The sequence below is a fragment of the Stegastes partitus genome, unplaced genomic scaffold (assembly GCF_000690725.1).
Source record: "Stegastes partitus isolate 25-593 unplaced genomic scaffold, Stegastes_partitus-1.0.2 Scaffold39, whole genome shotgun sequence".
In the NCBI taxonomy this organism is placed as follows: Eukaryota; Metazoa; Chordata; class Actinopteri; family Pomacentridae; genus Stegastes; species Stegastes partitus.
In genome coordinates this window covers 514,468-526,459 of record NW_007577770.1, presented here as the reverse complement: position 1 = coordinate 526,459, position 11,992 = coordinate 514,468, and the positions used below count along the sequence as shown (strand labels likewise).

The 11,992-nt window shown below is 39.9% G+C and overlaps 2 protein-coding genes across 2 annotated transcripts in view; both read right to left on the bottom strand.

Moving 5' to 3' along the window:
* Positions 1-3,174: 3,174 nt before the first annotated feature.
* Positions 3,175-5,404, bottom strand: slc25a5 (solute carrier family 25 member 5). Its single transcript, XM_008303849.1, has 4 exons — positions 5,211-5,404; positions 3,945-4,431; positions 3,696-3,836; positions 3,175-3,595 (listed from the first exon to the last, which is right to left on the bottom strand). Exons 1-4 carry the CDS (start codon positions 5,319-5,321, stop codon positions 3,438-3,440), a joined length of 897 nt encoding a protein of 298 aa, XP_008302071.1. The 5' UTR covers positions 5,322-5,404; the 3' UTR covers positions 3,175-3,437.
* A 1,368-nt stretch (positions 5,405-6,772) lies between these two features.
* Positions 6,773-11,992, bottom strand: part of slc25a43 (solute carrier family 25 member 43) — an 8,151-nt gene continuing 2,931 nt past the window's right edge. Inside the window, exons 2-5 of the mRNA XM_008303858.1 lie at positions 10,474-10,715; positions 10,065-10,237; positions 7,905-8,039; positions 6,773-7,455 (exon numbers count right to left, since the gene is read on the bottom strand). Coding sequence (XP_008302080.1) covers positions 7,243-7,455; positions 7,905-8,039; positions 10,065-10,237; positions 10,474-10,715 — 763 coding nt within the window. The 3' untranslated portion in view covers positions 6,773-7,242. The remainder of the gene's footprint in view (positions 7,456-7,904; positions 8,040-10,064; positions 10,238-10,473; positions 10,716-11,992) is intronic.

The window sequence follows — 11,992 nt, the reverse complement described above, 5'->3', positions numbered from 1 at the left end:
TAGATAGATAGATAGATAGATAGATAGATAGATAGATAGATAGATAGATAGATAGATAGATAGATAATCCCACTGTGTGGTTTTTTCCCCATGAATGGAAATCTCTGAGGTCATGACCCTGTGGAGCAGTGGTGTAATTCCCTCTAACAGCTGAAATTACGTAACAGCCCGGCTGACAGAAGGCTTTTAGTAACCCATAGAGAAGGCTAGCTTCTGTGATCCGTAGACCTGCATGTGGAGACTCAGTCTGACCATCAAGTCCCTTTACAGAGTTTGAGGGAAGATCACTGTGTACTTTCAGTCCAGCACGATGTTTCAAGTGTTTGCACTGTGTTTGTGTATTTCGATTTTCTGCTACTGTAGAAGTCAACTTGACTACATTTTAGAAAATAATACTGTACTTTTCACTTCATTATCCTATATGATGGTCTAAATATGTGGCACTGCTTTAGACTAAACAACCCAACAGCATGAGTGAAATAAGAGTAAAATGCTACGCACACATGAATGCATCAGAAATAGTTATAAAATAATTGCTTAGTAAAGAGCATGTGTATTTGTGCATTTTTTTGCTCTGAATACTCGTATCTTTTATACTTGTAGTATATTTTTGTTAATAAAATGTATGTACTTCTACTTGAAACAGAGTATTTTTACACTGTGAGTGTTATTTTTACTTCAAATTATTTCTCGTCAACAGCAGCCTCAAATATAAACATGTAGCAGTGATTTAATGTTTGGGAGATCCTGTCAGCAGAAAAATCTACTTAAAATAGACAAACAATTGTTTTCCACAGTGTCTGGTTTAAAATACTCCCCCTCTTCTCCACTGGTGTTTTTATGTCTCAGTCAGTGTGTTGTTTTGGTCACAAACTGAAGGAAAAATCCTACATTAAATGAACGTTTGAGATGATATTATTTGCAAATCCTGGGAAATATTGATGAATTCAAGCACACTCTGATTATTATTGCAGCCTTCTGGCAAAGGACATGTAGTTTTGTGACAGTGACTGCACTTGTTGACCTGTTGCCCATGTGACCTGGAGGAGTCGCGGTGTATCTTAAGCCAGCCAGCCAGACAGACAGACAGAGAGACAGCGTGTAAATGGCTGTGATCCCTGTTAAAGCTGTAATAAGAAGATTCTGTGAATGAAGGATTAACTACGGGCTACCTGCTGAGAGGGGCTTTTGAGGATGGAGTGGTCAAACAGCATTAAAACTAATTTCCCCGGGTTGGAGGTCACGTCCAAGACTTTGTAAATCACTGAAAGGAAGATTAGAGTACGCCCAGCTGAGTACAGCGTGTAATCTGATAGTGCTGCTGAGACGAGGCTTCGCCCTCCATTCAGGATCCGTCTGGGTTAAGTGTCCAAGCCGTAGTGATTGTGTCTCGTCAAGATTAATTTGATTAATTTTGAAAGTCAGTGATTTGATTTGAGGAGACATTTCACATGGTCCAAAAGTGAAAAAAAGAAAGAAACATCTCCAGTGACAGAATTAAACTTATGATGAACTTTGAGAGCGACACAATGGTTCAAAGAGCCTAAAGCAACTTTTCTCATTCACTCAAATTATACAGTCACACTTTCAATAAGAGTAATTACAGCTGCACTGACTAAAGACTCATGGAGGATTTCTGTGATGTTCAAAGCCCACAGCAGACTGAGCTCTGGAGTGCACTGCCATTAGTCTGGAACCTGGGTTATACACATTTCCCTCAACTTATTTCTAATGGCACTTTCGGATCACGTATGTCAAATGGCCTCTTAATTGAAAGTGTCTTAATTTTTATATCCTAAAATGGAGCGTTGATGTTCCCAGGGGGCAGCAGCTCTTTAATTGGTGAATGAAAATTGGCTAATTAAAGCTGCCAAGTGTCCCTGTGACCCCATTGCCAGCTTGTAGCTCATAACACAAAGTGATAGTGCCGATATATGTGGTAGAGTCCAAAAACGGACACCAGAGCGGATAATTCAGATGCTTCTTAGTGTAGAGGATTGTTTTGATCAAGTTTAAACAGCTACCAGAGCTGTCCAATATTTGGATACACAGCACAAGAACAAAGATTAGAGTCGACTACACTCTAAAAGGAATTCAAGAGACCTGCTCCCACTGCTTAATTAAATGTATCGCAGCAAGATATCCAATAAATAATAAATTTACTGATTTAAATGAACTATTTAAGTTTCAAACATTGTTTTGATGGTCTGTGTTGACATGTTAATTGAATCAACTTAATCTTAAAATTTTGCATCAAACTAAATTCAAGTTGAGGTAACTTGGTAAACTGGTAATTAAAAACACTTGACTGTAGAGGAAAAGCTGATTCCTTTAACTTAGAAGTAGTTTGTTGGTAAAACACACTTTTAACAGAAGTTTTCTCACTCAAATATAAGGATGCAAATGCTGCATTAATTTGTTATGCTGAGTCCAAACATTGCACCCCGGTTCGAGACCAATAAGGACACGATGTCCTGTCCTGCTCAGGATACAACCAGCGACAATCACGTGACTCTTTACGCCTGCCAAGATCATGTATCGGTAGGAATTCAATTTATGATGCGCCTTAAAATACACATCAACACCAGCAACAGACTAAACTAGGAAACCCCCAGCATTATCTGTTCCTTGGCTTCTTCGCTGTAATAACTCGCTACACCGTGGAACTCGAATCTCAAGCACACTTAAGATACAGTAAATTACTTTTATGTCATCGTGGTAAATGGTCAAACAGCTCAAGGTCAGAGTTCTCAGCCACACCAGTGGGAGGCAGAGGAGGCTTGGCAGGAGATAAAAGTAAATTTAGAAGGTTGGAATAATCCACGTCACTACAGGTAATCCTGCCTGTTTTCTGCAGTCAGTAACTTGCGTAAATGTTCGACTGAAACACCAATATATGTCGAATACACCGCTGTAGCACCTGACCTCCTGCGTATCACTTTTCTGCAAGCGTGTCTGGATTGAAATATTGTCAGCAGGTCAACTTTCTCAGCTGATTTTGGCTCACTCCCAACTACAACCTGCAGCTCTAAGCTTACACTTCTCACAAGAGGCTGCCAAGCGGCTTCCTGAAGCAACACGATGGAGGACATGCACTGCCAGGACACTTAGGCACACTCGGTCTGTTACCGTACCCTTCACACGTGGTGTTACATTTCAAAACCAGGCAGGAGATTCACTCAGTAGGTTGCCTTTATTTTGTCTTTTTTTTCCGGCAAGGTTCCTGTGTTCAGGGAATGACATTCTGTCGGGGGGCAAAACAAAAAAGAGAAAGCATGGGCCAAGAGAAGAATGTGTAACTGATTCCCCCGGTACAACTAGTAGAAAATACTAGTTGGTCCCTATAAATATATAGCTCGGCATTTAAGTCCTTCCAAATGTACAAGATATGTTACAGTTAAACTTCACAACATGAACAGTGGATATATAAAAACAACTTAGATGACTTTCTTGAGCTCATCGTACAAGACGAGCACAAAGGCGCCACCCATGCCTCTGAGCACATTAGACCACGCTCCCTTGAAGAAGGCCTTGCTGCCCTCATCACGTGCGATCTTCTTCCAGCAGTCAATGGTGCCGCTGTACATAATGTCAGCTAAGGGTGGGAAACAAAATTAAAAAGATGTCACACCTTTGTTCTAGTAAAAGAGCAGCTAAAAACAGAAAGTTGCACTTTGATATGTCGTGGTTATTACCTCCTTTGCGTCCAGACTGCATCATCATACGACGACGGACGGTGTCGAAGGGGTAGGACACGAGACCAGCGACGGCAGTCACAGACTGAGCAATCATCCAGCTCACTACAATGTGTGTGTTCTTGGGGTCTGGAAGCATGCCTGAAAGAGAAAAGTCAACCAGGAAGGTTAATTAAAGTCTCAATAGGCATGAAAGCCCACTGAGAAGAGAGGCATCGAGCTTTGCAATGTCTGATAATGAAGCCTCACCCTTTGCTGTGTCGTAGATGCCAAAGTAAGCAGCTCTGTAGATGATAATGCCCTGTACTGAAACGCTGAAGCCCTGGTACAGACCCTTGATGCCATCTGACTTGGAGATTTTCACCAAGCAGTCTCCCAGGCCTTTGAACTCACGCTCGGCTCCTGCTTTGCCCACGTCAGCGGCGAGACGTGTTCTGGCGAAGTCGAGGGGGTAGACGAAACAGAGCGACGTGGCTCCGGCGGCACCACCGGATGCCAGGTTACCCGCAAAGTATCTCCAGAACTGCTTGTGCTTGTCTACGCCGTCGAGGAAAATCTTCTTGTACTTGTCCTTGAATGCGAAGTTGAGGGCCTGAGTGGGGAAGTATCGGATGACGTTGGCCAGATTCCCTCTCCAGAACGAAAGGAAGCCCTGCTCTTTGGGGATACGGACCACGCAGTCGACGATGCCCTTGTACTGCTGGTCAGCTGCGATCTGTTTGCTGGCATGTTGTACCTGTGATTGAAGCAGAGACACTAAAGTGCATTAGACACAAGAGGAAAAAGAAGCAGATCAAACTATTTAACTTTGTGTGACCTGTTAACCCTCTGACTTATACAAATTCCCGTGATTCTAATGTGTCTGCCTGAGACACATTTGCAATCATGTGCCAGGGAACAACTCTTTAAGGCATCCATTCAGCAATTCAAAGCCCCTCCTCCTCGTCCTGCTGCTTCTGCTGCTGCTGCTGCTGAGCCCAGGCCCAATGCAGCAGTGGAGAGTCATGGCGCAACTCCTGCTCTGACCTTGGCTGTTTGATATCAAGCCAAACTAATGACCTGTCATGGAAAAGGGGGACTTGTGCAGCCCTTGGTAGTTGTAGCCGGTCATGTGCGGCTGCTATAAGTGTGTGTATTTTGGTTTGGGAGAGACTGCAGCAGCAGCTTTCAGGCCAGTGTATTACGTAACAGGTCTGGTACGCCTCGATTATGCTCATTCCTCATCCCTGCCTGCACCAATCTCTGACAGAGCTGCTCCCATTTACTATTTTTGGCGCAGTTACTACTCCTGACAATGCAGCAACTTTATCTACACTGTTTTTTTTGTTTTTGTTTTTTTTTTACTCCTTACTACTCCTTATCTCTTCACAGCTTCTTAAAAGCATCTCCATCCTAATTTATCAACAGAAAAAAAGGAGAGGGGGAAAAATGCTGCAGTAGTACAGCATCACTGTTAACTAACTGCCAGCTTCAGCTAACGTGTGATTTGATGTCAGGTGCGGTGAAAACACTCACCTGGAGCAGCAGTTTGACTCTCTCGATGGGGGCTACGGCTGTTTTGGAGATGGCAGCGGCAATACCACCAGCCAAGAAGTCCTTGGCGAAGGAAACAGCTTGTTCACTCATCTTCAGATGTTGTCAGTCGCCGTCCCGTTACTCGCTCGGTGGGGTTTGCCGGTTGAGCAGAAATGGCCGAATCCAATCTAGAAGTGAGGGGATTTAAGAAGACTGAACGCGAGAAAAAACGTGAACTTCGACTCTCGCTTGTTATTGGACAGCTGCGGGGATAGTGGGCGGGGCGAAAGGATGCCCTTTGACTCGGATTTGGTGCTATGACCTGTCAATCAAGGTGAACAATACCGACCGTGACTTGTCCCACAGGAGGGAAAGTTAACTGTTGCTCGATAAGTTAGTGGATATAGTTTGATTTAATCTTCTACAGTAGAGATACTGTGATGCTGTTGGACTAAGTTTTTTTAAATTATGCTGAAGGTCGTGTCAAATGTCAGCCCGGAGCAGCTGAGGCCTTAAGGCTAATGTGGGTAAAGGTCATCCCATCTGTTTATGTCCTTTGGCTGTCACTCAGATTCCCACTGTGAGGAGGACATGATTCAATCAGCTGACTGAATCTACGCACAACCTGCCTCAGCACACTGATCCTGCCTTATTAACCAAATAACAATCAAGATGCCTGCTGTCACAAACTACCATTAAATGTACAAATAATAATTTGACACCAGAAGCGGCGAGTAAAAAACTTCAATAATTAATTAAAATATGCAAAAGCGCAAAAACAGTCAAGTAAAGTCATTGAAAATTATACGTAAGAAAAAGTAGTACCATCAAAATACATAATCAAAATATGCAGAATTCCCTGTTATAGACTAATATGAAGCTGGGTAGCTTGTCAGTTTCCTCTCAGGGATCAATAAAGTTTTATCTTACCTTGTATCATTTACAATGAAATCCTAATTATTAGTTTATTATATTTGTAATGCTGATATGCAATTAAAATAGCAATTACTCATGTCAACATTGCTTTAGGTGACGTGCTTCCCAGCACTGTAAACAAGTTGGACTATAAGTAGCACAGACATTCACTTTTACTGCAGGGCAAAGAGCACTGAAAAGGAAAGTGTAGCTCAGCCAGCAGGAGGTAGTTTCATGTAATTTTAGGTTCAAAAACTTTTGCAGACGTTGTCAATTTTATATATAAATACAAGAGTTGAACTACTAATTGATTTCAAACGGAAACTGCAATATGAAGCAATGCAGTTAGCAAATCACAATGGCTGAACTTTAGCATATATGTCATGCAGTGTGTCTGTCCTGGGATTTTAACTGTTGTGTTAATGGTTTTAGAAATTTGTGTGACAGTCGCACTTTTGATGGCGTCTCCTGTGGTAACGCTCCATCACGTGTCCTAAATCTATTACACAGTTAGTGTTGAAGTATGACTTTAAAATATATATATTGGACATCAAATCGCAGTATCTGTCATAAAAATAATAATTCGATGTTTTTCCCAAATTGTCCACCACTTACAAACATATAGTCAGAACTTATAAAAACAATAATATGGCAGTAAAAACAAACATTTTAATTTAAGTACTTTTCTCCTATAACAATCCATTTTAGGACATGTACAGGATTCTCCATAGCCTATTCAAACTTATAAAGCACAAGATTTTTACGTTCATGATACATTAAAAATATAATTTATCACACAGGCAGCTCATTATACAACAATACTCATACAGTCATAATGTTTAAATTCTACCTTACAGAGCACAAGAGCATTTTGCAACCCACTTTATGTTAATAAGCTATGGCACTATATTATGTTAATGCAGCAACAAGGCACATATTATTTGTTAAAAGTTGTCATTTGGGAGTCAGTGAACAACTCATGAGAAACAACACTGTTAGATAAAATGACAAAGTGCTGAAAGAGGTAGAATGTGGCTGACAGGACATCGTCTCTTTCCTGGTCAATATATGGTCAGCAGTCTTTTTTTTTTTTTTTCAAATTTTCTTATGAGATGTTTCACCAGCGATTTCCAAAAGAAGAACCCTCTGACCCAAAGTTCCTGTTTTTTAAGTAGCGCTTGACCTCCTCCAGCTCGGATGGCCCGAGGCTCTGGTCGACCCCCGGCATGAGTTTGTAGCTCAGAGGGGAGATAATGTAGCCGTTGCGGTAAAGGCAAACCTGCTTACACATCTCGAAGCAGGTGAAAAGAAGGCCAAAGTAGGGAACAATCTGCGAAAGGATGACGACAGGTTTGGAGAGATTAATGTACTTAAATGTAACGCAAACACTTAAAGTTAATGATCTCAAATGTGATTGTAAGTCTTGATCACAGATCAACACAGATTTAGAGAGCACATAAACTTCAAATCACTTCAACCTTATGCTAAACAATGTACAGCTACGATGATATTTGCAGCTGTAATAGGAGAGTGGGGCATGCTGTTCCACCTTGCTCATGATACCCCTGCTATGAATTTCACACTGAACATTGCTTTCCATGCCCTGCCTCCCCCCTCCTCAGTCCTCCCCTGTTGACTGGGCCATGAGTTACAATCCTTTCACCGTCATAAAGTCACTCATGCTCCGCAGCATGTGCAGTTATTTCAGGTCCTACTTGTTTGTAACACAAGATCAGGCAGACGCACGATCAAATATACCAATGTATGCGTAAGCCGTACCTTTATTGTGTTTGCAGTGAGGCCATTCCACAGTGACAGGATGCCCTTGTTTCTGACAACCTGCACGAAACAGTCCATCATCCCAGTGAAATGGACGTCAGCTCCACCGACGTGGGGAAGACGGGCACTCTGCGCCTGAGGAAGCAAAAATAAGCATCAGTGAAGCAGCAAAAAGTGCCAATAAAGTAATAACTGGAAAGGTCAAGTGAAGCCTGATAGGAGGCAATGCTGCTAAATTCTGTGCTGTGTGTAATTTCATTATTATTTATCAGCAGAAGTAGTGCAGTAAAGGCAAAATGACCCTTCTGTCTCTACTGCAGGGCTACAACTAGAATGTACTTGATTAACCACAAGATACATGCCATTGTGTGTGTAGTAGGAAGTCAATAGAATCAATCAGATAAATATAAAAAATGCATACATTAGGAGGACACAGATATTGTAATGTAAAGACATGATAAAATAAAAAGCAATGACTATAAAGTAGCATTAAAGACTGAGGTAATTATTTACACAAGTATGTCATGTGGTACTGAGTATGAATATAGCACAGACAATCACACACAAGACTCTTCCAGTGTGAAACTGTGTCTTGTGCTCTTTTGTTAACCACAAGCTCTGCAGAGTATCACGTGACAGAGAAAATGTATCTTCAGTTTCAGGGCTCTCAAAGGAAACATGCAGCAATATTTCATTTCATTCAAACAGCTTCATTTGAAGACAAGTTAAACTCTACTTTGCCTAAATTATTACCCTGAGCTTCTGCAGACATCCTCAGCTGGGTACCTATCATCCATTCTCTGCCCTACATTTAAAGTTTAACTCTGAGCGTTCACCTGAACTGAGACTGAAATAGTTATGTAACATTGTGTTTCATTGTAAAGCGACATCGCTGTGATGGTTCGGTGAACTTGGAGCTCACAGCTCTCGCCTGCTGTGTGATAGTGACTGGCTATCTTTAGAGAACTTATCTATAGCTTCTGCAGACCTGGGGCACATTCACATTCCCAGCTGCTGTTTGAACCTTGTGGTATCTAATAATAGCCTGATAAAACCGGATGTAGTATTCTGTCCTCTACAGCGCCATTGTTCCCCGCGCGTCCTTTCTGACGTACAGAAGACATCTCAGAGCTGATTTAGAGGGAACCTGGTGCAGATCGACATGTTTTTCAATGATCATAGGATTTTAACGCATATGTAGAAAAAACTGCCCTGATGTTAAAATCAAGCAAGGTGACATATTTTGAAGGGAACACGAAAAAGGCCTTACTTCTAATATTATTCTGATGTTCAAGGTTCACTTTCCATGTTTAAAAACATTGAACGGCCAAATAAGGTCAGCCTGTCTTTAAGCAAAGCACCACTGCCCTCTAACGGCCTAAATCTGGTAATGCAGCCACAACACAGGCTCTTCTCTGGAAACCTGCTGCTTTATTTCACAATTATTCAGTGGTAGATTGATTTCAAGAGGAGTAGTTGTTTTAATTAAAAGAACCACTACATTAGCTTCAGCTTTTCCTTTAAATAAAACAACTAAAAGCCAAAAAAAACCTCGGCTGTTATTCACTGACTTAAAGGCAATTCTGTTAAATTTGGATGTCAGCTCAAGTCACCATGATTTATACAGAACAATTAAAACAACGGATGTTAAACTAAAGTGGTCTCCAGTACAGGCATAAGATTAATGTCAGAAATTTCACCTTAAATTTAAACTTTCCCTGTAAATGTCTGACATGAATTTTATATTTCATTTCTTCTTCTTCTTTTATATCATTTATTAATATAGCTTATTTCTAAATAATATTATATGATGAAAGTTTAAAAGTTTGCCTGATTAATTTAGAGATTAAAGTGAAAACTGTACAATATTAGATATCACATTAAATTACCTGACTAATCAAAACATGTGTATGTTTAGTCCCTACAGAAATACAAAAGGAAAAAAACAACAAATCCAAATTCCAGATGAGCAAACACTTGGTGATAGTGTCATATTTTTTGATTAATTTGTATAATTTTGTGTTCTAAATTACTGAAATCCTTATTTATTTATTCTTTCTGTCTTTTTTTTTTGCTTTGTTTTTAAACAGGCTCATTTCAGTCAAAGAACGACATCTCACATACAGAAGAAGAAGAAGCAGCAGCGTTCTGGTAACTTACTTGCATTTTCCGCTTTACAGTTTCAAAAGGGTATGACAGGGTTTGAGCCACTCCTGCTGCCAGACAACCATTAATGAAGTTCTGCAGGGGAGTGAAGCGAAAAGCAGGCTCCTGCCAGAGCTTATCCAAGTTAGTGTAGACGGCATAACATCCGACAGAAAAGGGAAAAGCACCTGCAGGCAAATAAAACGTATTGCAAGTTACAGTAAGACGCGTCATCAGTGAAATGTGTAGAGCAGGAAGTAAAGATCAGGTTGATATTTTATATTTTAGTTCACTACATCACCAAAAGCTACATGAGAACAAGACTTAGAGAGTGAAAAGTAGAGTTATTTTAACAACATTAACATCTGATATCTCAACACTACTTATAAGATATAAATTCATTTGAATGAATGTGAATACACACCCACAACAGTGAGAGAAAATCCCCTGTAGAGCGCGAGCAGCCCTTCATTCCTATAGATCTTTGACAGCGTGTGAGCTACGCTGATATATGTGGGCTGTCTGCAGTTCTGAACGATAAGTCTGGTCTCTGCGACCTCCAGAGGATACGTAGCCAGAGCAGCAGCAACGCCAGCCAGTCCACCGGCGAACAAGGCCCTCCACTGAGAGATGAAGCCCAGCTCATCCATTTGAAGGAGGACTATGCTGCACACAGAGGAGGGCGATACACAATCAATAAGCATTTACTGTAGGCAATTTTCTCACACTGTAAACATTCAGTTTCAGTTATATTTGTTAGCCTCTCAAATCATCAGGGACCTTCTGCTCGACTGTCTTGGATTTACTTGAAACTTTTTTTAATCATCAAGTGTGGATATATAAAACTGTCTCTGTCAAATTTCAGGTTAATATATCAAGTACTTTGTGACATATTTATTATTTTTAATTGTCCGTCGACCCACTTTTAGCATGTTTTTTTTCATGCATTGAAATTTGAGGCTATGTTTGGATGACATCTCAACAACTAACGATGAAAGCCTGAAATATATTTAATCTGATGCACTTCTGCGTGTGAGACATTAGTGGTAAATTTATTCTTATCATCACTATGGAAACTGTTTGATCAGATACAAATGGATTCTTTTGCTTTGTGTTCCATTAGGAATAAACTTTGTCTTCAAGATGAATGTCACAAGCAGGATGGGGCACAGAGTGTGAAAATGTATATGTTCTGTTATTGCTATATCACATGAATTCAATAAGTTTAACAGTAAGATAACAGTTCAGTCCATCTGTTCAGGCTACAAAGTGGAGTCTGAAAATAAAAACCATGCATGCGTTAAATTAAAACTATTGTGAAACTCCAGGACTTGATAAGGCTTTCTAGGAATATTTTTGTTTTTGTGATACAGAGTTTCATACTTGCTTAATCAATTATGCCAGTTCAACAAAAGAACTTTTTCTGTCTTTTTTATGATCAAATATTTCATATTCGAAAGTATTCAATGTGTTTCTGTCTGTAATATTGTAACATGTAACTACATATAGTTCAGAAATTATATGTAGGTGACATTTGCATTATCAGTTGTATTGTTAATGTGTGCTTTTTATGACAACTTTTCTTTTTTGTTTGGATCATATTTCAACTCTTTTATTTACTTGACAAATATTGCAGAATCAATGATATGATGACAACTTACAAAAAAAACATCAGGCTTTTATCTTTAACAGAAAATAAGGATCTCATATTTGCTATATCAATCTAAAATGTCCCAAATATCTTTACAAATATCCATAGTTTACGACAGAAAACTTTCAGGCAAATCAGACATAATGATGCAGAAATGTTTCTAAAAAATGTAATAATTTGAGATTAAATGATCCACCTGATTAATAAAAATTAGTCACTCGGCAAAAAAAACAAAACAATTATAATAATAACAATATAATACATACTTCTGTAGGTCATCTATCAACAAAAA

Bases quoted from the DNA above. Each gene is read 5' to 3' on its own strand.
- slc25a5 (XM_008303849.1), bottom strand. From the start codon at position 5,321: ATGAGTGAACAAGCTGTTTCCTTCGCCAAGGACTTCTTGGCTGGTGGT. The intron at 4,432-5,210 runs GTGAGTGTTTTC...CTTCAATCACAG, and splicing joins GAGTCAAACTGCTGCTCCAG to GTACAACATGCCAGCAAACA. The intron at 3,837-3,944 runs GTGAGGCTTCAT...TTTCTCTTTCAG, and splicing joins CATCTACGACACAGCAAAGG to GCATGCTTCCAGACCCCAAG.